Source organism: Hippoglossus hippoglossus, chromosome 11 (genome assembly GCF_009819705.1).
Source record: "Hippoglossus hippoglossus isolate fHipHip1 chromosome 11, fHipHip1.pri, whole genome shotgun sequence".
Classification (NCBI taxonomy): domain Eukaryota; kingdom Metazoa; phylum Chordata; class Actinopteri; order Pleuronectiformes; family Pleuronectidae; genus Hippoglossus; species Hippoglossus hippoglossus.
The window spans coordinates 8,035,044-8,061,704 of record NC_047161.1 but is presented as its reverse complement, the minus strand read 5'-3'; the positions used below and the strand labels follow the sequence as shown (position 1 = coordinate 8,061,704).

The 26,661-nt window shown below is 41.4% G+C and overlaps 1 protein-coding gene across 6 annotated transcripts in view; it reads right to left on the bottom strand.

Annotated features, from left to right (window-relative positions):
• The window catches only part of csmd3b (CUB and Sushi multiple domains 3b), a 319,867-nt gene that overhangs the window by 172,773 nt on the left and 120,433 nt on the right, over nt 1-26,661 (bottom strand). For all 6 annotated transcript variants that reach the window (XM_034599800.1, XM_034599798.1, XM_034599797.1 and 3 more), the window contains exon 5: nt 17,106-17,303. In XM_034599800.1, the coding sequence (XP_034455691.1) occupies nt 17,106-17,303 (198 nt within the window). The remainder of the gene's footprint in view (nt 1-17,105; nt 17,304-26,661) is intronic.

The following is a 26,661-nucleotide window of genomic DNA, read 5'->3' as shown; positions in this document are numbered from 1 at the left end:
CAAAAACACAACCGGTAAAGTTTTTTTCCTGCATGTCTCCTTTCCTCTATCTCTTTGTCAGCCACAGAATCTCTTTATGCTGTAACTACATTATGCATGCGGATAGCACGTCTAAACAGCGGTCTCCGTGGTAACCCAAAACACATCCATCATCATCCCCATGACAACCAGGGATAGAGATGTCAATCAGCACTATCCCAGGGGGGAACCGGGAATAAGCCCATACACCCACACGTGCACAGGGCGGATGAACGAGTTTGGTGCATACGCGCACACAACTGCACCTGAAACGACGCTGCACAACTACACACTTATATAAACAGACAGAACAGTTGGATAAGCGCACGCGGGGCAAGTATGTCGTCAAGGGTATTTGCCGTCACTCCAGATCATCTGTTGGATTACACGCAACTTTCTGCACACACATTTATTTAAGTTGGGCCGGGCCATATCCATCATAAAGTGAGACACAGCAGGATGGTGCATAAGGGCTCTTTACCACCAGGGGGCCTTCAGCGGAGGATTTAAAAACAGCTCTTAAAGGTTATCTGTGGAGCTGCACTCGCTACCTTGACAGCAGCTAAATGTTTTTAAAGCTCAAGTGTCATTCTTCCGAGGTTTTGGCTCAAAAGTAGCAGCAAAGTGCTTCGTGTGCATTGTGTTTAATATTTCACACACACACAACGTCTCCAGGGGGGGAAAAAATGACACCAACTGATGAACTATGAACTATATGCTTTGAGCCCTTACAAATAAAATGACTACACAACAGCAAATGTTTTATCATGAAACCAAACAAGTCACTCGCTCCCTCCCGGGTGGAAGAGTAATGAAGTATTTTTTTCCTCTCTGTTTCTCACCGACGTGTCCTGACCATAACCTTTCCCCCCTCTGCCTCGCTCCCGCTCACCCTGTCTGTCTCTATCTCCCTCTCCCTCCTGCCTTCTCACCATCCCTCCTTTTCTCTCAGATTAAACTGTCTATCCTGCTGTCCCCCTTGAAATCCCCTGTTACACAGCACCTCAGGCTGTGTGTGTGTGTGTGTGTGTGTGTGTGTGTGTGTGTGTGTGTGTGTGTGTGTGTGTGTGTGTGTGTGTGTGTAAGCCAGACACGGTAGCTGAGCATTAAACTGTCAAAGTATCAAGAGACAGGGGAAAAAAGAGAGCAAAGAAGATAAAAAGATATCAGCTCATCAGAACCGGAACTGTTTGTAGTGTAGTGGAGGTGGTTCTGTTCCCATAGTAACATCCTCCTTACTGGATTTAAGACACACACACCCACCCACCCACCCACCCACCCACCCACACACCCACACCCACCCACACACCCACACCCACACCCACACCCACACACACACACACACACTAACTACAGCCTGTCTGTCCATCACACAACATGTGTTTGCTTGTCAGTGTGTTTGTCGGAGCTAACAACATAATCTTGCGGTTTTTTTCGGACAGGTAACACATCTATAATCTTTCAACTGTTGACGACACTGCTGACGTCTGCACATCCATGACATTACACAGTGAACAGCTTTCAAGGGCCCAGGGGTCATTAAACTCAGTGCAACATAGATAGATAGATAGATAGATAGATAGATAGATAGATAGATAGATAGATAGATAGATAGATAGATACATTTAAGAACAACACAGGCATTTCTCCACTCCTTCCTTCAAATAATAATATAAAATAATACAATTACCACTACTACCAACACTATTCTCCTTTAGAAACAATGTAATTACAGCATTTGTTTGTTTATACAGTAGCTTCTTTGTGTTGCTATGGCAGCCATGGTTATTGTCTTACTGTCTGTGACATAGATGGATTGCAGCATGTTTTTCTTATAGATGTGAACCTTTGTTCATATTTGAATTGCCTCCAATGTACAAGAAAGTATATGTACACAGGTTTTAAATCAACCTGCTCATACACACACAGAACCAGCGGAACACATTTACTTCAATAAAAAAAAATATATGTATTTAACTCCTTACCTGCCTGCTAACCAATACAATTTCTCATCACTGAAAGTCTACTATTTACAGTTGCTAAAAAGGCTGTTTTAAAAAGAATATGCATGGCCCAATAGCCGACATGCATTTGGAAGCAGATTATGTATGTATGAGACATCCAGATAACAATAGCCATATGTGACCATTACTACAAACAGTGCAGGTGCAGCGGAAGAGCGAATTAAGGACGTGACCGACACTCCCGCGGTCAAGTGCAATAAGAGGAGCTCGTTGAGTCAAATGAGATGTGCCATATGAAATGAAATGGTGGAGAGCGGAGGCACTGGGGCTCTGCACAGCTGCGCAAAATCACTTACGCGGTAACAGAGCAAACCTCGGCGCCATAACAGAGCGAACCGCACTGACGGATAACGTGGACGAGTCCAGACTGTGCTGAGGAGTGTGTGTGTGTGTGTGTGTGTGTGTGTGTGTGTGTGTGTGTGTGTGTGTGTGTGTGTGTGTGTGTGTGTGTGTGTGTGTGTGTGTGTGTGTGTGTGTGTGTGTGTGTGTGGTGAGTTCAGCCTACATGGTTAAACATAAATACTAATAAACAAGGTTAGCTTGTGAAACGAGTGTCTGGGTTGGCCCTTCCTTCTTTTTTTCTTACATCCTGCTGAGATGAATCCGATTGATGGAGGATAAGTGACAGCTATTGATCCTGTCTAATCAGATACATCAGCAAAATCACAAAGGAAGCAGTTTCCTGGGAGCTGTTGTGCTGAAGACGATGCTCGGCAGTTATCAGCATTAATATTAAATCAAAAAAATACGATGGGCTGCTTCAAAGTATGAAACATTTACTGTTTAGAGAGTTTATTATAGAGACTAGGAGAATAAGTGAGGAGTAGTGAGTTGATGCCCCCTGAGAGGCAGGACAGGGTGGTAGAGAAGAAGAGAAACCTGGCTTCCTGAAAATCCATTGTGCTGTTGGCCACAAGCCTGCACACTCTCACACACTCACACTCACTCTCTCACACACACACACACACACACACACACACACACACACACACACACACACACACACACACACACACACACACACACACACACACACACACAGTGGCTAAATGAGCCCCTGCTGACTACAGCAGTGCCACTATGCTGTGCGAGTGTCTGTGTGTGTGTGTCAGAGTGTGAAAGAAAAGTTTGTGATCGTGTGTGATCTTGTGTGTTTGTGTGTGTGTGTGTATGTGTGTGTGTGAGTGTGTTGTACCCTGTCTGTGTATGTGTGCATATGTGAGTACTTGGATTTGTGTGGCGTGCCCCGCGTTGTGTGTGTTGCAGCGTCAGCAGACTAACAAGGGAAAGAAGCCATCATGGTAAACACATTTTTGAACCAATCACATCGCAGTTAGCTAAAGTACATCTGACACAAACCTTCTGCTGGCCGACACAAACCTCGTCCCGCGCTGCCAAAACCTGCCCCGTGAATAAATCAGGGATCGACCAAACAACCTGCGATAATTAAACTCAATTTACATTTTCCTTTTTCGAAAAAGAAAACTTTTTAAAAGGGTGCTGTTGAACTTGCTGACGACTGAATCATAATCTTAACAATCAGACATTGAGGGGATAAACACAGACTATTTATTATTTATATATTTAAACCCCAAAGAAAATTATACAACTGTAAAACTGGGACACATTTAAAGAGTAATTCATATATAAATACATCTAAAATATTGTTCCCATCATTTCCCCAGTAACATTTAAAAAGCACAATTCTAATGCCACCAACCTACGGGTTATGGGCTTGTGTGCTTTGGTGTTAGCATCAGGTCCTAATGCTGAAGTGATATTTTGACGTATTCCTGCAGACAACACATGTTGACTTCACACAGTGTTGCGGAGGATTGTTCTGTTCAGTATTTATGAGGAGTAACTACTCAGGTGTGTGTGTGTGTGTTGCAGCGGTTTCTCCCAGTCCGTGTCTTTTGTGTCTAACTATGTCAGAGTCTGCGTCTACAAGCTGGTTTAACAGGAACAGCTCTGTGAAATATGTATTTAGCCGATTGCATTACTATCCGTGTCTTGAGTGAGTGTGCGTTGTCTTTTTGTGAACGGTATGTCGCTCCTATCTAGCTAAGTGTGTAACATGGAAGTGACAAAAAACTTAATTCAGATTCTGGTGTCACCGCTGTCCAGCATCCAGTGTTTTATGGTTAAATAAATGACCATGAGTTGGATCTGCTGATTATACAGTCACACACTTAATCAGTGTCAGTGTTTAACTGTGGTAAAAGTGTCTTACTGGAATCCTCTTGATACCACAAGTCCGACTAATTTAGTGCAGGATTGATTTTAGTTTTTCTATTTTGGGTGTAAATACAACTGAATAGAAGAACCAAGGAAGGGGGGGGGGGGGGGATTAAGGAAAGCTGATAAATAAAAAAACATAATCAATATCGGAGCAAATATGTCCAGAACATTTCCCCTCTCTTACGTGGCTCATGAAAAAACGATGTGTTGTGTTTATTCTCTACTCCCTGGACTATATTTTTGCCAGACCCAGTTGTAATGCTTTGTTTGAACATACAGATGATAAAACAGACTTTAAACTGCCATTTAAATGGCAATGACACCATAAGCTGTGATGCTGCGGTATTATGTTACCCTGCTGAGAGGCATTTTAGACCATTACCGCCACTGCCTCAGGGTTATGGAAGCTACTCTGCAAATGAGGAATTATGCAGTTTTACTACAAACATGAACATAAAAAGCACTAAAGGTTACAGGGAGAGGGTTTCCACACTAAGAGTGTCACAGAGCAAGAGGAACATATGAAACCAAATGAGGGGGAACAGCGGTGCCGTCGTATGGGTCGTATTTGGAGAAGGGTACTTGTAGATGAGCTACAACAGCAATCTCACGTCAGCGTTAACACAAGTTTGGATGGAGGAGACGGGAGGAGGAGAGGAAAGTGGAGGGAGAGAGAGGGGAGAGCGAGGTTGGGAGACTCGAGCGGGTCTGCAGGGACGAGATAAGAGTGCTTCAAGTGTCACTACAAGACTGGTACATTGATCTGAGACGGAAGGAGTGAGACAGAGAGGTGTGAAGAGGGAGTTTCATTACTGTGAACACCGTGTTTTTAATATGGTTTCAAATCCTGCACTGTTATTACATTTTAAACGAAACAAACAGAGGCACTACCTCCCACATAAAGACCTGGCAAACACTGTCATAGTTCTACATATTCCAAAATTTGGGGGGTGTGTCTGAAAGTCAGCAGCTCTAATCACACGCTCTCAGTCAACTGGCATGCAGATCAGATGTGCTCCATGAAGTGTAGTCAGTGCTTTTGGTCAGTGCTAAAATATGTCATGTCTGTCCACTTAGTTTTTAAACGTGCTAATGATATCAGTATTAATTAAATGCCACAGCGTCCCACAAACTTCAACACAAGTGGCTTGAACAACAATTCAATTAAGGCAATTAATTGGTCTTCATAAAAAACAAACACTCATTTGACAATGTCTCCAAACCAGGGCCAGCTCATGACGGGACACTGATTATATACAGATCAGAGGCCTGTTTGAGGGTGAAGACTTGGTTTAAGAGTTAGGGTTAGAATTAGGTTTAGGTTAGACTGTTATGGTTAAGGTTAGGCTAAGGGGCTAGGGGATGCATTATGTCAACGACTGTCCTCACTAAGATAGCAGTACAAACGTGTGTAGAGGGAGGGCGCAGACTATATTAACTGTGTCATTTTTTGCACAGGTAGAAACATATGGTCCTGTATTACCTTAATCTCTACCTGGGAATACACTGTATACAATAAGAGGCACTTCCTGTCTGTTGGCCAGTGTGTTTGTGTCTGTGTGTGTGTGTGTGTGTGTGTGTGTGTGCAGTCTCCAGCTGCTTGAATCAGCAGAGCTTTATGTCCACAGGGAACCATTAGCAAGATAATAATGAGACCATAGAGAGGCTGGAATGTGTGTGTGTGTGTGTGTGTTTGTGTGTGTGCACATGTCTTTCTATGTTTATGAGGTCCAGTTTGGATCAATACCATCATTGTGAGGACATTTTGACCGGTCCTCACAAATTCACTGGGCTGTTTGCGGGTTGAGACTTGGTTTGGGGTTGGCTTCTGATGGTTAAGGTTAGGGTAAGGGGCTAAGGAATGCATTATGTCAATGAGTGTCCTCACTAAGAGAGAAGTACAAACAAACAAAGAAGGAGACATTGCGTAAAATGAGAGGAAACAAATGCTGCCCTCATAAACATAAAGATCACTGTATTTTCCTGCTTTGTTAATCATTGGAGTCATTATAGTGGTTGTGGTCATGAGGGAAAATTAAGTGCCAGGACGTCTTAAAAATACACACAATATCGAGTTGTATATTTGACTAAAAGTATTTTTAAGCTGTGTTATTGTTTTATTAGATTTCCTCCAATTATTTGATGTGATTACTGAATTTCCATTTCAGATTATTAACTTATTAAAGGACCAACTAAAACAAATGACCTACCTGATGGGTAATAAATCACAATGAGCCGCTTGCTTGGTTTAGCAGCTATACTAATGAAATAACCTAATATCCTAGAGTTGATCATCAAACAGCATTTCACTGACAAGAAAAAAGAAACTCAAAAGAATATTATAAGTTCTTGTAAGAAACGAGAGGATAATTGGACTTAACCTAAATAAATTCATCACATTTTTCTAACTTCTTTGATAGATTGAAGACGTCGTCCTATATGTTTTATATGTTCTATATATATATATATATATATATATATATATATATATATATATATATATATATATTAAACTTTTCTTACGTAAGATTCAGCGAGAAGTTTGAAGTTATTTTTATCCTTAATTACCTTCGTCTGAAATGCAATAAATAGACTTGACTTGAAATAATCATCTGGATTGAAAAGGAATGAGGAGCAGGTGGGTCACATACAGTATGAAGCACTTTGATTCCTAATTTGTGTGATTTAAGAGCCAAAGAGCCAAAACTAATGAATATCAGCCAGGTGACTAACAACTGATCTTCTTTACGGCACGAACCGACAACCACTTTGATTCCTCGTGCTAATTGGATGAGGTCACTTCACTGACCCGCTGAAGTTTATTCATCTCTCATACTAAGAGTTCCACTCGATGAGAAGATGAGAGTTCTGCTGCCGCTGAATTATATAAGTTAATTTGATCTTTGCAGGAGTTTCAAAACTCTTTGATTCTCTCCAGTACATGTGGCGTACACAAGCACACAGCCAGAAATCAATAGTGAAAACACAATTATACACAGTGCATGCAAAAAAATATACGGCAATGTAAACATGTACAGACTCTCTGAGTGTGTTAGCAGCATGTTTGAGTCAATAGTGCAGCTGAGCTTGAATCTGCAGCACACGTTTGCCCAATGAGGGTGTGTGTGTGTGTGTGTGTGTGTGTGTGCGTGTGTGTGTGTGTGTGTGTGTGTGTGTGTGTGTGTGTGTGTGTGTGTGTGTGTGTGTGTGTGTGTGTGTGTGTGTGTGTGTGTGTGTGTGTGTGTGTTGGAGGAATAATCCATTAAAGGTCAGCTGAAGTAGGTCATGCTACTTTCCACATATATGCACATATATGCATTGACACTTACTCATATAGAGTATGTCAAATTGCCATTGTGGTCTAAACCCTGTGTGGGGATCTGATGCATGAAATAATGTTACACAGACTGAAACTGAGAAAAATGCTGCAGAGAAATGAGAGAAGATGCTTCACTGTCCCCGTCCTTAACCATTACGGTTTTCTGGAACACAATATCCCTCAGGGGATTATTGTATAAATCAAATTGTGCAAATATATTTAGTTTTGACCAGTTTCCAAAAAAAGCATCAAAACCATATTTGACACCTTGCTACACGGCCCCATCCTGCCTCAGTTACAAAGGAATTGTCTGAGTTTTACATGCTTGGTTTTTCCCACTGTTCCATACAACTTGTTATTGTGAAAGAAGAGCATCAGCCCCCAGGTCCCCGCTATCTGGACAGAGGGGACGAGCAGGAAGAAGTAAAGAGGTGAAAAAAAAGGATAAAGAAAAGATGCTACCTTTAAAGCTAACACTGTCATCACGATAGCAACACCACCGTGACAATCTTACCATTTCACCTCGCAACAATTCCACTGAGCCTCGGGCGAAACACACACAGACACACACACACACACTGTCACAAACACAGAAGGTCATGCGCGCTGTCAGGAGCAGTCATTCACACTCTCTGTCACACACGCGCAAACGCAAAGTGAACTGTGAAAGTCATAGAAAGTTAAAGGGATAGTTCACCCAGAAATGAAAATGAATAATGAATTAAAAAGGAGCATGAGGAAAAAGAAAACCTTACATAATGACATGTGTTATCGCAGCTGAAGATGTATGTTACTGTTTCTCAGTAAAATATAAAATACAAGAATAATTGAAAATATTAGAATACCTATAATAAATAGCGATTACATGTGAAAAGGCCACATTTTGCTTTATGTGACTAAGTGTTGTAAGATCCTCAGGTTAGGATCCTGTATATGTGAAAATCCATTTCTGAGACATTTCCTTTTTCCATATCGGCTGTACTTTTTTCCTGATTCGGCTTCTGTCACTTAGTATCATTAATATCACTTAAAGTCATTATAGCACAGTGAGATTAATCTCCCTTCTGGTGCCAAATCACCCATGTAGAGATTATTTGCTGAGACTTTAAAAGGTTGAGAACAAAGCTATAGCTAATCTGCCTCCATAACTATCATATAGAAGGTTCCCATAGCAACTGTTCCAAGATTCTCAACAACTTCCATCTGTCTTTCGTTCTTCCTTAAGCCAGAATGACCAGATACAATTAAATGGGCATTTTCATTTCTTTACTCACTGTCCTCCTCCTTTCAGGTTGGTTTAAAACACGTCTGAATGTGTCAGATTATGCAGGGCTTAAACTCACGGCTAAAATACTGAGGATGGAGAATAATGAATCTTGGTGCAAACAGCCCACACACTGATAGTCCCGTTGTGAGCGGTGGGTGCCGTAGCTCACGAGGGAGCTTTCATAATGAATTAAATTCCCTACTTTCCTATGAGACAGTGACATTTGAGATGGCGCTGAGTCACACTAATTGCATATTTAGGACAGGGAGGAAAACTATTCTAAGTTTTCAGAGTTCCCGAGTAGCGGCGCCCCCCGATCGGTTACAACTTGAGTAACTCGCTGAGCGGAAACTCAAAGTGTTTTGACACTGAATGCGAAACAAATTTTAAATTTCGCTTCATTCATGCAAATGTAACTAGTGGAGTGATCTGGAGTCTCTTGTATTTACCACAAACAGAGGATGCTGCAGGAGAGCACATCCTGTATTAGCCTGGAGGGAGCTCAAAATTGGTGACTCCAGTTTCCTGACACATTTTTCTATGGTTTACCACATATTATTTTTGTAATAGGTGATTACATGAATGCATTGGTGATGCAGTGGTTAGCTCTCCATCACAGTGAAGGAAGTTTATTGGTGTGAATCTCAATCTCTATATACAGAGTCTTATTGTGAATATGCAGAATCTGTAGGTGAAGGTTTCGGGATGCATCGGCTATCTACTTTTTTTAGTCGTCTGTATTCGCATGCAGCTAATAGAGATGAGCCACAATGGAGTCTGGGTAATATTCACCTACAAAAAGCATCATTGTTTGTATTTTGTGTGGAGAAACGTTCAGCTCTTGCAATAAAAGAAGAAAGTCAGACTGCAAACAGAGTGTTTACCAGAATATTTGCTGTCAACACCAGAAGCCCCAAAATATCCAATGGGCTCCGAGATTGTTTTATTGTTTGCCGAGGCCTTTCTGTGAGAAGTCTGCATGTTCTCCCGTGTCAGACGTCAGTTGTATTCAGGAAGTCCGGCTTCATCCCAGCATCCAGACACATCCAGATTGGGATTAGGTGAATTTGAGACTCCTAATTGACAGTAGGTGTGAAGGTCATGGTGAATTATTGTTTGTCTTTGTACAACGAACTAGCCACCTGACATTTACCCCGCGTCTTACCCAAAGGCCGCTTCTTACCCCCCCCCCCCACAACCATTAAAGGAAAAGAGATATGGATAACAAATGTTTATGAGGGGACTTCTTGGGATGAAAGGACAATTTTGGTTGAAAATTAGTAAAGTTCATCTCATTTGGGATGAGTTGGTCCTGTATTGTACACATGCTGTACACGCTCACTCTAGAATTACCTTCACATTTTATCTGAATCCACCAGAGGTTATATAAGGACACATCAGGCTGGAGCTGTGTCCTTTTGTTTGGGACATGCGACTGCAGTGTTATCGCTCTCAACCGAATAAAAAAGGAAAAAGCCACATGTTCTCTGATCACACTGCAGCAGAATTAGCACTATGAGCTTGATCAATAATATGCATACCCCTGTGCACACACACACACACAGAAACATGCACCTTAGCATCAGCAGCCTAAATCTCATTATGCTGACTGCACACATCCACACACACACACACTTACAAACAAACAACTACACACACTGATTTCATTTCCGTTCCTCAGCCAGTCTAATTTCGAGTTTTGTCAGAGCACATTATTACTTTTTCAATTCCAACAATAACCCCCTACTTCCTCTCTGTCTAGCTCTTCCAGCTCGCTCCACCCCCCACTATTGTTCCCTTTTGTGTCACCCATTTCTCCCTTTCACTGGGCGCAGATCTCTCTCTCTCTCTCTCTCTCTCTCTCTCTCTCTCTCTCTCTCTCCAAATGGTCTTATTATGACTGGGAGATACTGCACAGGGTAGAAATTGTGTGTATGTAGATATTAATGTGTATTAATGCACCTGTGCCTACGCAAACGTGCAGAGGATCAGTCGCAGCTTCTCTTCACTTCCCACAGTTCAACTCTCTTGCACCATAGACACATACACATATCATTCAGTGATGCTCTGTCTCAGTTTGTCTTGCTCTCTTTCACTCAGACCACCCCACGCACTCACACACACACACACACACACACACACACACACATTCACCCTAACTCATGAATATTCAAGCATACTCTGTATCTCTGGGATCATGATGAAATTTTCTCAGGGCCAACTACGCCTGTGTGTGTTTGTGTGAATATGGATGTCTTGAATGCTGAGGGATATTTCTGTCCTATAAATAATTCTGCACCAACTGACGCCACATTAGAAACACACAAACAAACAGATGCAGCCACAATCCCAAACAGAGGTCCCCTTCATAAAACACTGTACGCATATACATTATATTCCTTTATGCAGCAGGCATTAGTGTGACAAACTGTAGCCGTGCAGTATGTTGTTTTCCATTATGTTTTGCCCATGGTAGTATATAATGCTGTTGGGGTATAATAAAAGTGTGCTGAAACAGCACCCTTCCAATACTGATTCAAATGGTGTTTGTGAGATTGGTTCAGCTGCTGCTGCATTTACACATGACAAGTCAAGTAAAGTTTATTTATATACATCACATATAGGGACTCAGTGGAGGTGTACGCTCACAACCAATGCCGGTTCCCAACACACATTCAAATACCTCTGATTTACTAAATATCTTCTAAATTTTTGCTTTTGATACGTTCAACATCAACCTTTTGTTTTGACGATTATTCCCAACAGCTTCACTACAACAACAAAGGCTGGCCGTAGATATATACGTCATAGACTGTGTATACAAGTAAAGACTCCAGGTCCAGAAAGTGAAGCCATAGCAGAACTGCATGAAACCTGTATTCTCTCCAAAGGCCATCAGAGGGCGACACAACCGGTCACACAAAGAAACTAGTTTCTGAAGTCTATTGGAAAATGGCCCTATACTGTACTTGTCACCTTATTTTTAATGCCAGTAAACTTTTTCATCAAGGTTATGGTCTAAATCATTTGTTTCAAGACTTTGTGAATACAGCATGATGCTTATTTTTTTTATATACGGTCTAATTTAAAGGAAAATACACAGTAAAGCTTGATATGCGTCAGGACATGAATACTGCGTGATTGACAGCAAGTATCATCCAATAGGTGCAAGTCGCAGGTGGAGGTGGGGCGTGTCCCCCAGCTCTAAGTCAGGCACCAACCCCTGATCCTCCAAATATGGTTGCTTCTCTCAAAAATCCATGATGGCTCCGACCAAAATGCCAAAGTTGAGGCTTCAGCGCTGCTGCTGCTGCCCTGCTGGACAACATTATCTACCATTATCATCTATCAAAGCCAACAACAATTAGGTATGATTAGTGCTATTATTAGAGCCTATTTAAAGCTGACATGCAGTGTTCATCTGTTTTTCTCTCTATTTTTTTTCCAAATTAGTTAATTACAGGAAGCTAGGGGGAGGCTATTTGACATGAAATTGATGGTAGCTTAATCATGGTAGTCAAACTTAATGATGTTTAGCCACTTAGCACCCAGGCTGTACATACATACGATAGATATGCTGTGTGTAGAAGATGATGCTTCGCTTTGAGCCTTGGCAATGACGTTGATGTTGAGCCGACGCACTGTCGCTAATTTTAACAAGTCAATTCAAGGCTATTGCAATTAAGCAACCCGCTGCCCATATGATCAAGGTACAACATTTAATTATTTCAGTCCATCAGCCACAGAGAACAGCAACACATTAGAGTATATTAAATTGAGGTCAAGGTAACAAATTGTGATTTTCAAAGTGTGCTCAGGTGAATACTTGTTCCTTTATCCATTTTTGGGATGTATACAGATGTATGAGAGGTTAGCTACATAGTTTCTAAAGCAGAATGGATTAATGTTGTACACAAAGACACAAACTGAGTTCTGGCAGACTGCAATAATAGCAGTGGGACTTATATCAGATTACCCATTGTAAAATGATGTCTATCTCAGAAAATTGAATCACCATTAGGGGACTTGCATGGCATTATATGTTCCTAGTGATGGCAGTCTTCTTTTTCCTCTATGCCTGTTATAAAACAATCTAATTAGCAATGTGATTGCACAGAGGTGGCAACGATACTCCAGCATAGAAAATAACAATTAACATTAAACCAAATATACTGTACGAAGTGAACAGTCAGGTAAGAGCATCTCTTCAGTGGAATCCAGCACCGTGTGGTATTAGGTTCCATTATATAGCCAGGTGAATTCTAGTTTGCAGTTTGTTCCTGCACTAAGTCTCATAATGGCTGCAAATGAAAGGCAGTGAATTATGAAACCATAACATTCATATTTACACCTAAGGGGCAATTTTAATTTCCTGGCCCCACTGGACTAAGTGTCTGTTTGAGAGAAACCCAAAGAAATGTGTATATTTCTTTTTTCAGTTTGAATACCTATTAACCACAATGTGCATGTGTTGTATAATGTATCGCTCAAAGTCACAAAAAATCGTGGTATATTGATTTCACCTGTAAAGTGTTTGAATAGAGTTGAAAGGAGCAGCATTACCATTCACCTTATTTATCACTGAGCAAGTTTTCCATTCTTTTCTTTTCCATTCATGCTGAATTAAAGATAATTAATGCGTTTAAGCACAGCGTAGACAGTGTTTCATGTTTACATTTATAGAATTGTAAGAATAAAGGGGCCAAATCCCACAGAGAAAGGAGGGAAGGGCACGTTCACGTCAGTATTGCTAAAAGCACTGAATTTCAAGTCATTTGATTGCATGGCTGAATAATTGATAGAAAGCTATTACTGCTGGTATGAACGCCGCTAGGTGCCACCACCCCCCTCCTCACACCCCACAACCCAACTATTCCAGGGGGTGTGAAAAGTTGTGTATGTGTGGGTTTCTGAGTCAGCGCCAACGTATTAGTAGCTTAGCTCCTCTCAGCCACACTGACAGAGTGACAGAGACGTTGCTAATCCAGCACTGACAAGTTGCCATTTGCCCCCACTTCTCTTTTCTTCCCCCACCTTCCTTCCCTGGACCCACATTTACAGTTAACTGCAAAGTGAGATATCTTGTGCAACAATTCAGCACATTGTTGCACTGATTACACTGGTTTTAGTTGAGTGGAAAAGTTTCTAGCATAACATGCTACAAACTCTAGGGGGCCCATCCGTTATCCTTTGATTCAAAGCAAATTTTAACTGTCTATTCTGCATTTTAGTTCCATCGTGTTATGTCAGAAGTTTTAACTCTTTTTCTTCAATACTACAAAAATAAAAGATAAAAATGAGAATCTACTACTACTAATTAATGACTGGTATCAATGCAACCCACACTCGGTCATAGCACTAATTCACTGGATTTCTATATGATGCCGGGAATCTGCTAAAGTTGCGTCTTCGTTCCTACAGTGTGCAAATCCTCCGCATTCAACTTGTGAGAGAGACATTAGCAGATGTATGAAATGGAATCCACCAAGGTTAGATGTTGAACACCAGCCCTATAATAGCAACTCCTCTCCATGGTAATGAGCTGGAGTGATTCAGAACAGTCAACATAAATATGTCATGACAGCGCAGCAGATTGCAATGATGTGAATTAGTTGCTTCATTTAGTGAGGACTGCTCTTTATGTTTTCTTTAATGGCTTCCTTAAATAATCTTTACATATAATGTGTAAATAACAATCCCTGGAGCTGTGTTTATAGTTGTGTAAGTGAGTATAGATTAAGTCTTAACTAACGGGGGTTCACTTTCCAATGCTCTGTTGTCTGTTTCCTACAGAACTGTTCCATGTGACCACTTTGCAGATCTTTTCATTGCCTACTGCACTTGGCGGAGACAGTTTTATTCTGGTGGACCATGTGTTGCCTCAGCACATTGCCAAGTTTGAAAAATACAGGGATATACACAAGATACACAACTTTGTACAGCTTCAGTTATCTATCACAACTTTATCATGATGATCTTTAAATCTGTATCTATATTTGGCTTCAATACTATGCCTCGCTTAGTTCGGGTGATTTCATCTCACTGCAGTGAACTTATTCTTGACACATTATCTATCTATCTATCTATCTATCTATCTATCTATCTATCTATCTATCTATCTATCTATCTATCTATCTAAATCTCTGCAAAAAAGTCCAGCAACATATTAATTGACAGTCAGGATATAGCTTTGTTTAGTTGGTCATGTGGAATTTATGTGGAACATTTTACCTGCTGATCTGATTTTGTTCTGTCTTCTAGTTTTTGGAATGAACATTGCACAGTCCAGGAATGTGAAGCTGTAGTTTTGTATCTCATTCTTAAAGATACTGCATCTAGTTTCCACAGTTCATTTCCAAGCTACTACTATGAAGTTTTCAACCAGATGTGTTAGAGTGCGCGGCCTGGATTGCACACACATTCATTATTCATTACACATGAATATCAGTGTGAATATATCCAGTGTGTGTCCTTGAACTGTGTTGAAAGACTCCCCCATTTCATTGCTGTTGACTGGGGCTCACAGCTCGTACAGCAGCTTCCCACAGGTTTGATGCTCATATCCTGTCCTGCTTCTTTGCTTCCAGTAATTGTAAACAATTATCCCCCTGTCTTTAATTGCAGTCGTAGGTGGTATCTTTCTTGTTCATCACTTGTGCTTGCATCACTAAGGAGTGCACATGCCATGAACAGATTCCCAGTTCAAAACCGTGAATCCACCCCCTCACCCCGGGGAGGGTGGTGCTGTTTGGGGCCCCTTCTGAGAAGTGTAAGTGCCTTTCCTCCCGAGTGTTAAGGGATGTTGCTCTTCTGGATGACTGAGTCTGGGTTGCTGATCAGATCTAGAACTGGGATGCATTCAGGTGGAGCGGCAAAGTTCAGTCCCTTAACGAAATCACAGTCTCTGCCTGGGTGAGTTCGGGTCGCTGATGTCACTTGCAGTCACATGAGTCATTGGAGGAACATAAAGGGATGTGTAAAGAGTCATTGATTGAGCAGCTCTCACAACAGGAGGTGCATACACAACTCCAAACCAGTGGATGTTTTAAAATGTCGTATTGGAGAAACGTATTGACATTTTAGTTTCCCAGCACACACTGGGGTGGTTTGCTGCAGAGTGTGAAGCAGACCAGGGATGAGAGCCAGCATGTCAGAGTCTGCTGGACAACCGTGGACGGCTCCCTCCGGTTAAAAGCACCAACTGGATCGTTAGAGTAAATAAGCTCAACCTCGAGCCAACATCAAATCAAGAAAGCCACAAAGGGAATCCATGACAATGAAGTAGACATATTAATAAATAGTAAATATACCTTCAAAATGCCTTAAATATATAAACTAAGTGTACCTGTCTGATATATGTTCAGCTCCCCTTAACAGACACTGGTTTACTTTTGTTTTCTGTGTACCCAAGCTCACTCAAAACAAGGTTTAACAAATGGGCACCATTGGGATTCAACCATATGGACTGGCAAAGTAATACAATGATCAATCAGCAGTTGAGGGCTGCAAAGATGAGTGTGAATCTCAGTAGGGATGGTTGTACAAGCAGAACTCTGCACAGCGGGGGGGTTATTCACACAAAGTCAATGAAAGGATCGGCGAGGGACAATGGAGCTTTGATGTAATCATCATTTAAAATGGTTAAAATTATACATTCAACGTGACGTAATCTCTATATTAGTTATTGTTGAGGAAAAAATGATCCACTATATCTATGCATCCACCGACAATATGTGTGGGGTGACCTACAAAAAATGACTAAAATATTCTTCAGAATATGTAATGTAGTGTGACATAGCACCATGTGCACAAATATCTACACCTACACCAGAATCCCAAAATAAACAACAGCATATGTTTTACTACACAATCACACTCGGTATTCGCTGCCGTCCTACACACACCTTTCATAATGAAGTGTATAATAAAAAGAGCAAATCAGCAAAACCCAAAATACACACCAGCGCTCCAGGATTGCCTTCCTCGTTCCCTGTCACACACACAAATGCATGCACAGTCTGTCTGTCTTTCTGTCTCTCTCACAGACACACAAACATAAATTCTATGAAGGGTTTTTCTTTATATATCATCCCGGGAAAGCATCATTTGGATGCGAGTATATAGAAAACATTGAAGAGTCGAATGCTTGTTTTCCTTTTGAGACGTGGTTCAAATCAGCGGTGAGAAGAAAACCCTTCATATCCAGTCGTACACATACGGGTTGAGTTGTCTTTACCTCGACATATCGGAGCAGGAAAGTCCCAGACGGCCGTGTTTCCAGCGTTGGTGATGCAGGAGAGCGTGGCGTGGCCGTCCAAGACATAACCAGGGACACAGTTGTACCGCACACGGTCCCCCACAGCGAAACGTCCACCACCACTCAGCACTGCTTTGGGCGGGACACCTGGGTTTCCACAGGATGTACTGTGAAGTTCTGGAGAGAAGGAGAGAGAAAGAGAAACGGACATGGATTTAGTTTTTTTTTAATTTTTTTTACAGTTTCTGTTTTGGAATTAATTGGACGATGCAATTCCTCCAGCTCATCTGTCTCTTCACCAAATAATAAACCCCCGGCTCTTGCACAGTGATGTGTCTAATCCAGAGATTGCTCCGGAGCCTCATTCCACACACTGCAAAACACGGTTTCATGGTCCGAATCATCCTGTGACATACAGTCAACTCTATTGGTTGTTTTACATTTTTTACACCAGGCAAAGATACGGCCAGATCCGTACGTCAGGTCATTTCTTTTTTTTTTCTCTTTATAAAACATTATGCCAAGAGTGATGGATCCATTTTGACTGCAATCCCAGTGACGCAGACTAAAGTCACACAGAGCGAGAGAGGAAATGTAAAAGTGTTTTATAGTTAATCACATTACTCTTTCTAGATACATTTACAGTTCTGTGCCTAAGACATAGGGTGTGTACAACTGTGCATAAACTGTAAACCTCCGCATACACAACCACACAGACAGCGAGAGAGGCAGAGGGACAGAGAGAGAGAGGGGGGGGGGGAGATAAGAGGTATTACAAGCCATAAACCAGGAAGTAGATGGGAGAACAGGGACCAACTCTGGTCTTATTGTTTGAACTTGATTGATACAACTATGAAACTGTTGAGACATATAGGGGTTTGGGGAGAAGGGGAATAGACGGACGGGGGTTGAGGGGGAGGGAGGCACAGGAAAAGGAGGGGAGGGTAAAGAACAGCGAGAGGCAGAGGAGGTCCGACGAGACAAATGGAACTATGAAACTACTCAGATGGAGGGACCGAGGAAGGGCGGAAAAGAGAGAGTTGAAGTGGGAGAGAAGGGAAGGAGTCAAAAGAAGCAGGAGGAGTATAAAGTCAGTGTGCTCCCAAACGAGAGGCGGAGACGGGGAAGCACTTTTCTTAAATTGTCACCAGAAACTCTGGGTTTTACTCCTATAGGCTACATCCACATTACTGCGTTTTCACCTCAGTACCTGGACTGACGGTGTTGATTCTGTGGACACTCTGCATTTCTCAGTGAACTCACACAAACACAGTCCTCCAGTTTCTCTTTGGCTAACTCCTTATTATTAGCATCCATCGAGGCCCACAACACCAAAGATTGCAGATCATTTAAAAATAGATAAAAAAACCCAGAACAGACAGAACTCAATATCAGAAATAACTCTCCCTCTAAATTACTCTTTTTGCAGTTAAAAAAAACAACAGCACAGGGCATCTAATGGGCTTTAATTGGTTCTGACAAAGTTTAAAGGTGTTTTTTAAGAGGCTCCATTAAATGGCCCCGCTCACAGAGCATGGGCAGCACATGCGAGAGAGGAAAATCGTTTAGCTTAAGACATTTAATAGCCCCCCCTCATAACCCTCTCCCTCCTTATCTCCACACAGTTGGAGAAAACACACACATGGACACTTGCACACACACACACACACACACACACACACACACACACACACACACACACACACACACACACACACACACACACACAAATCTAACTAGGGTCATCCATCAGAGTGGTGACCCCCGCCCCCCTCCGTGCTGGTATTCTGTCTGGATGTCAGGTTGGCCTAATGCTGCAACCTATCGATTTCACCAGTGTGGCCCTACTCAGTGTCAGGATGTTTGGTGTTCAGTGTCCTATCAGACACACATTTACTTTCACACACTCAGTACATACACACGTGTGGCTGGTGATGTATTAAAAATGGGGGAGAAAACTTGGAAAGATAAACACAAAAAATTGGTTGTGGGTTTTTAACATTTTCCCTCAGAAAAAAATGTAATTTGAAAACTTTTCCTGCATTTGTACACAAACTAGCCTCTTGGATTAAGTTGAGAAAGACGACATTATTAAGATTGCGGGTGCTATGAAAACCAAGAATCGGCATTAAATGATAAATATTAGAAGAATGCCTATTTCATATTAAAACTTCTATTTGTAAAAGAAAAACAACTTCGTGGAAAATGGCAGCAGGTGGCAGGTAACTTTGTCACCTTCAAGGTTAAACAAGGGAAAGCAATTTATATAAATTAAATGGCCTTACAGTGAATCACAATATGATCTGGATAATTAAACCTTGTTACACAAAGTTAAATGTGAGGGATGGTGTTATTCCCACAAGGTGTCTTCAAAGTGCAACAACCGCAACAAAGTACAAACAGTTTAGAGGAAGAGAATAACCTCACAAGAACTATGGGATTTTCTTCTAGCTGTTCTCATAACATCACATGCTGGTGCAGTTGTTACCCAAGAACGATTAATCCAAACTTCAAAGGCGGAATCATTTTAAGCGACATGATTTCGAATCAAGGAGCGTTTTTTACTGCACGACTCAGAAGGTGACTTTAGCCCCGACTTAAAAAGGGCCACTCTATTTGAGGAGCAGACCTTAGTGTGAGACCGGCCCCTCGGAGAACACTTGTGCCTCTCATTTACCCCGTCTGAGAAAACGAGAGATTAATCATAATAATGAAAGCACGGCGCAGAGCAGCTGGATGAAAGGAGAGATCATTACACAGAAAGACACACATCCTCCTCATATGTTAAAAAAGATAATTCCTCCCAAACTGTGACGAAAAATGAAATTACAACAAAGTCGTCTGTAAGTTTAAAAGTCACCTTTTAACAATTTAACATGATTGTTTAATTAATTTTGTTTGGTAACTGAACCAACTCAAAGGATTTTCCAAAAGCTCGGCTACTTACTTCAATAAATAATAATTATTAAATACAGATACTGAAAATGTAATTATTTGATTGCGGAAACAAAAAGTGGGTCAACGAAACCCTGTGAATGAATGATGGGGGAGCATTTGCTCCACTTGCTCAGGTACCAGTCACTCGGTGGTTCAAGGTGACACACATGCCAGGACTAAACCTCTTACAGAGGATTATGTCTGGATTATTTGTCTACCGCACAACTCCTGGTTGCATCTTGATTTATTTTGTACTATATCGAATGAAGCCCAGACTCCCAACAATCAACAGAACAAAACATATCCTAGGCTAATGACGATATGCAAAATCAAACTAGGGTCCTACAATGAGCAATCAAAGAGCTAGATGTGTCATCATGTTGTGAACAAGTGTTTAATGGTCTGTATTTATAGCTTTTCTAGTCTTGATAACCACTCAAAGTGCTTTATGGAACAGTTTCGGCTCTGAATGGAGGAGCCAGGGATCAAACCGACGGCCTTCTGCTAGTGGCCGACCCACTCCAGCCTCGGCCCTGAGCCACAGCCGCCCACAAAGAAGCAGAGGAACACTTTTAAAGCTTTCGGTTGTGAGACACAGTGAAGGCAGCCAAGAAATCGCATCTCACTTTCAAGCAGTGTCGAATAAAATAAAAAACAAAGATATGATCTGCGGCAGAATTTATTTTCAAGACAGAATAATTAACCAACAAACAGGATCCTTAAAAAGTGCAGGATTACTGCTGCCAACACATGTGACCTCTCCGCCGTTTAATTTCTACCGAGTGTCTTCCATCGCATTTTCATTCTACCTATCTCTGTTCTATCAACTTAATCTTTTCCATAACGCTCATAAAGCCTCATTTCCCCTTTAGTATATCTCTGCCCTTCTTTTATTCATCTGTTTCTTCTTTATTTTTCACATCTCTGATTCCCACATCCCCTGTTTTGCAACGCCCCCGCCCCCCCCCCACCCTCTCCCCTCAACGCCTCCGTCTGTCACACTCCACCCATCCCCTCCCTCCAGTTCCCTCGCTCCCACCTCCTCAACTAAAAAAACTTTGATGGTGTGCCAGCTCCTTGCCTCCCCTGTTCCATCCGTACCTCTATATCACCCCTCCTGTGCATCCCTTCATCCCTCCGTTCGTTCTCTGCCTTGTTTATTGTGAACATCGCATAGTTTCATTACACTAGTTTATTCAGTAGCCAGCGGCAACACCACACTCATTTTCATGGTTTATTGCCGCCTGCCCTTTCTTATTTATTCTCTCTTACCCTCACTTCTTCCTCCTCTCCGCTCTCCCTTTATCTATCCATCTCTGCTTCTCTTTCCCATCTCTGTCTCTCCCTGGTTTACCATAACCATGATTTCAGTCTCAGTTGCTTCATTACAAGCTGCTGCTTTTATGGGCCATCTGTAGAACTATCTGCATTTGTCACAAACACGCGCAGGCAAAAACACACATAAGGGCACACAAAGGCCCGAGTGCAGAGCAGACGCAGGCAAACAGCTATACGCGCTCCATCCTGCACACACCCACACACAGACGCGCACAGGCTTTTATTTCTCCCTAGATAAGCAATCACAGTGGACTCCAGGTACGGGGGAGCGTGAGACGGCGAGGGGAAGAAGTGAGGAGGCAGAAAAGAACTGAGTCGTGGGTAAAAAGCGAGAGCAAGGCGCTCGAAACGGGAGAGAACGCTGCCATGCTTTAAGAGTTTTAAGTGAGACGGATGACGCCGGGGACGGGAGGATTGGAGATGGGGAGCGAAGGATGGGGGAAGACGGAGAGAGCGAGACAGAGGAGAAGACAAAAATGAGAAAGGGAGGAAAAGACAGAGAGGGATGATTCGACGAGTTTGGGGGGGGGGATTTTACACCTCTGTCAGCAGGAACTTTTACAAAAGATGAAGCGAGTTTTATACCAGAACAGATGCTGCATGCTGGGAAATAAAAGCACGGGATTTGTTACAAAAATCCACTATTTACATCTGAAAAATGACTTTTTCAGTTTCTCTTCCCCGAACGCTTCCCCCAAAAAGATGTGAGGTTTATAAGAGCTGTAACAGCGCGGAGGTCTGTAACAAACTGATATGTGTTCCGGGGCACTTAGATCTATAAAAGGTTTCACGGGGCTGTCAACTTCAGAGTCAGCTGCTTGTCACTTTGATTTATTCAACACTTTGACCAACTCTTTTTATAGACTTGTGAAGAACTCGTGTCATAAAACACTTTTTAAGCCCGTTAAGTTAATGGAACTTTACGGTGTGAGTTGTATATCATATTTGTGGGCGTGTGGCCTCCCCCTGACAAAACCAGGAGCAGAAAACACAGATTTAGTTTCACAATGACCTCGGTGTGTTTATAAGGCCATTACTATTCAGATCCCGCCTGTCCTTTCAGTTTATATAACAATATTTCAAGAACGACAATTTTTTTTTTCTCATTAACACTTAAAGTGTATTGTAATCTGTGTTTGAGGTCATTCGGCTTCATAAAATCACGAATATATAATCTCTATTTCATTGTTATGGCTTGATAAAAAAAAAAGTCAAACACTTTTGTTCATCCCCACGATGGATTATTAGCTTTTTTGCGTCTGAGGGTTTATTGTGGAGACCTTATTTTCACACAGAAATCAGACAAGCAGATATCTGATGTAAGATATGTCCTCATTTCATTTGAGCTCACAGTGTTCCCAGGCGTGTGCGCATAAAAATGTGGAAAGTAGTTTGGCAAAACATGATTCGCAGTTTCTTGTTCGCAGTGATTTATTAACATCGCTCAATTAAAGGCCTCTGGATTTGCTGAAGTTAAATGCCATTTAGAACTGAATGTAAAGTGGGAAGAAGCACCTGAATAGAAAATATCTTCATTTTGGAAATATGACAACAAATATAAATAAGGTAAAGAGGTGGTGGGAAATAACTTATCATGCAGCACCTGTATTTTTACAATAAAAAACTTACAAGAGGGCATTGTAATGGCTACAATACCGATAATGCACACTGCAATGCACCCATGTATAAATATATAATATATATAATATATGATATATGTTCAAAAGTACTTTTGGAAACTTAACAAAAGTTCAGCTGCTGTGTAAAAAGTTATTTTGGAGTTTTGGAAATATTGGAATATTTTAGTTGAAAAAATATATATATATATTATTATATTTCTGTGGCCATTTTGCTCAAATATTTTACAGTGGATTTTTTTAAAACCCAAACAATCCCTCCATGGTTAGAAAGTTGCTGCAGAGCTGTCAAACAACCGTCATTCATAACAGGATTCAAGCAGTTTCCTCAAATTCTAACTGTGACAGCTCAACAATCACGAGAAGGATAATATGGACTTATTATACATGGGTGTGTTTTTTTCAGTGAGAAAATATGAATGCCAAGATGAGATGCATGACATGTAAATTACCGCTAAAAGAAGCTTTTAAAATCACGCTGAGCTAAGACTGAACAAAGAAAGACTGATGAATGTGTTACAACTAATGTGTGAGACATGTTTTTCATTGGCTTCCCTGTCAAATTAAGCAACTTTATGTTAATACGGCCCAGACTGCAGCTCACACCAGCATGAAAAGGTCTAGATTTAAAAGGTAGATTCAAATCAAGGTGAATGATCCTCATGAAGGAAAATGTTCCTGATTCCTTGAGTACGAGAAAGTGTCTTAGAAAGACGGCATTTGAAGGATAATTCGTTTTTCTAATGGTGTTGACAGATTTTTTTTATTCTTTTGTCAAACATTTCTTTATTATTTCCAAAAATCAATCACACCTTTCTCCTCATAACTACAGCTAACCTTTTTAGGAGTCACACCACATATTAACTGCAACTTCACCATGCATTAGTTGCCATTCACTGATGTTGTAAGAATAGAACAATGTTTCCATTAACATTCAATAAGGTAAAATGACGATTAAGAATTTGTCATGATTTTGGTTAATATTGTCTTTTATTAGAAATGAACAGGAATGAACTTCACTAAATTATTTAACAGACATGCAACTTCCCACAGAAACAGTTTCTGATTGGTGGCTGCTGATTGATGGTGTAATTATAAGTAATTGTGATTAATTATGAAAGGAAAAACGGACTAAGTGGCACCAGAAGGTGTGTGTCTCGGAAAGAGAGAGAGAGAGAGAGAGAGATAGAGAGAGAGAGAGAGAGAGAGAGAGAGAGAGAGAGAGAGAGAGAGATCAATGCCCATTGGATCATCTGGCAGCTCTTAACATCAATTAATACATGCACGCACGCACGCATGCACGCACGCACGCACACGCACACACACACACACACACACACACACTTGGTCAGTGTGAACAGTAATTATCTGTGTTATAAGTGCCCACATCTTGCAGCTGGAGCCGGGTCTTGGTATTGAAGTCCCACCGATACACGTGTTTGACCAATCTCAAGTCAGTCTCAGCTGTTAATCACAACGCATCACCCGGTTTTTACAGCATGAAATGACTAATTCATGTCTTAATTTAGTCCAGGTCCCATCTACTAACATGGAGGAGAGAGGGCGAATGACATATACTGCAAACAGCCACCAGGGGACGATGAATATAAATTTGGCTTCACTTTTGGGAAGCGGACAAGTCATCCATCTTTATAAACAGACAGTGTAGAGAATCTTCTGAGGTAACTTTTTGGCAACGTTTTGGCAAAAAATGATCAGTGATGATGTAAAATCATTTTGGCAGATGAGACGAAATCGCCATCGACATACCCAGAATACACTGGTGTTCTAAAGTTACAGCATCAAAGTAAATGTATTTGGATTCTTGTTTTACTGCTGGTTGGGCTAAAACTGATCTGACTTATTCCCTGTCAACTTTTTATGATACGTGTCGGCTCAAATATAAATCTTCCCGTGGACCACTCTGCATGCAGAATCATTTGATCAATAATACTAATAAGCACAAACTTTAATGCAGCAGAGTGCATGGTGCGGTCCCTCTCTAAAGTGCAGTCCAGGAGGTATAAACTTTAATACGGTGGCAACACTCAACGGGAGGGAGCCCGGGCGTCGGGATGCAGTTTAATGAGACAAGACAATAACCCTGTCCAACACAATTACCCCATTTTTGTGGCGAGAATATCCATCTATGAGCGTTATTTGAAAAATATGTACTTCCCAGGCTCGCAATTTCCACCGTCTGTAATTGAATGAGCAGATAACGCCATTAGTCTGACTGCTCACAAAGAAACACAAGGATGTCAATTATAAGCCCTTCACCGCCACTTCACCAGTGTGTGCACACACTAGAGCCCGTGTGTGCATGTCATTGTGTGCATAAACTGGCAGGTGTGTGTTTTTGTGTGTGTGTGCGTGTAGCTCCTTGATGCAGTGATCGATGTTTCTCCGAGGGCTAGTTCAATAAACCATTAGATTCTCCCCTAAATACATCCTGCCAACAGAACTTCATTAGAACCAAACACATACATTCGAAGAAGAAACACACAAAAATACCACATCTAAACCCTCTCCTTACTAATTGTTCTGTCTCAGCTCCCTTCATCTGCCTCCTGTCATACTCCACCCGCCCACCAGACGTCCCCAGACTTTATACCCGTCTCTCTTTCCTTACCTGCTCAGGTTTTATTTTTTTTTATTTAATATTTAATTAAACTTTGTTGTGTGATCTTTATCATTTGGTCGTGCTGGCCCTCCTCTATTCAACAGAGGGCAGGGCTCAGCTACACACACACACACAGACACACTCACACACAAACCATGTCCTAATGGATTAATATACTAAATTAACTTCATTGCACCAGCCTGCCTGCCTGTGTGTGTGTGTGTGTGTGTGTGTGTGTGTGTGTGTGTGTGTGTGTGTGTGTTTCTACGCTTGGGTCCTCCCAGCTCTGTGTTTACAGGTCTGCTGCTTTGATTGAACAAGATCATGGTTCCGCTTGTTTAACCCGACCTGTTTTTGTGTTGAATCTACAGCAGGACACTAAATGCTGTCGTTTGATCTGACCTGAAAGGGCCGACTCCGTCTTCCTGAAGTCCAGAACAAATCGGCCCCGTCGGACTTGATCAAACAAAATGGCAAAGTGCAGGATTCAGACATGTTTTTCCTTTGCTATTAATTTGGCTGCGTCTGTAGGAAATAGTGACGTCAATGAGTACAGAGGGGATTTTTTGCCTATTACAATTGCAAGATTCATCCTAAAAAGACAGCTGCAAAATATTGATGAAACAAAATATCGTCAACCTGACTCATGAGATACAATCATCAATATAATATATAGTTATAGATATTTAGTTATACTTAAATATAGTTTGGACCTGTTTATTTGCCAGTTTATGATTATTATACAATGCAATGATGGCACATGTGGAAATTGGTCAAGTTACGATGTGTTTGTTAAAGAGTAAAGAGGCACTAAGATAAAACGCTATGCACATGTTTGTGTCTGTGAAACTGAAACTAAATTGCAGTTATTAAATATACACATCCTGCACAGCCCTCCCCTCTTCAGGGGCACTTTGTCTTCTTCTTCAGTCGGACAGATATCATGATGTATTGTTATATGTTTGTGTTGCAATATATCAATTGTCTAAGAATCACTGTA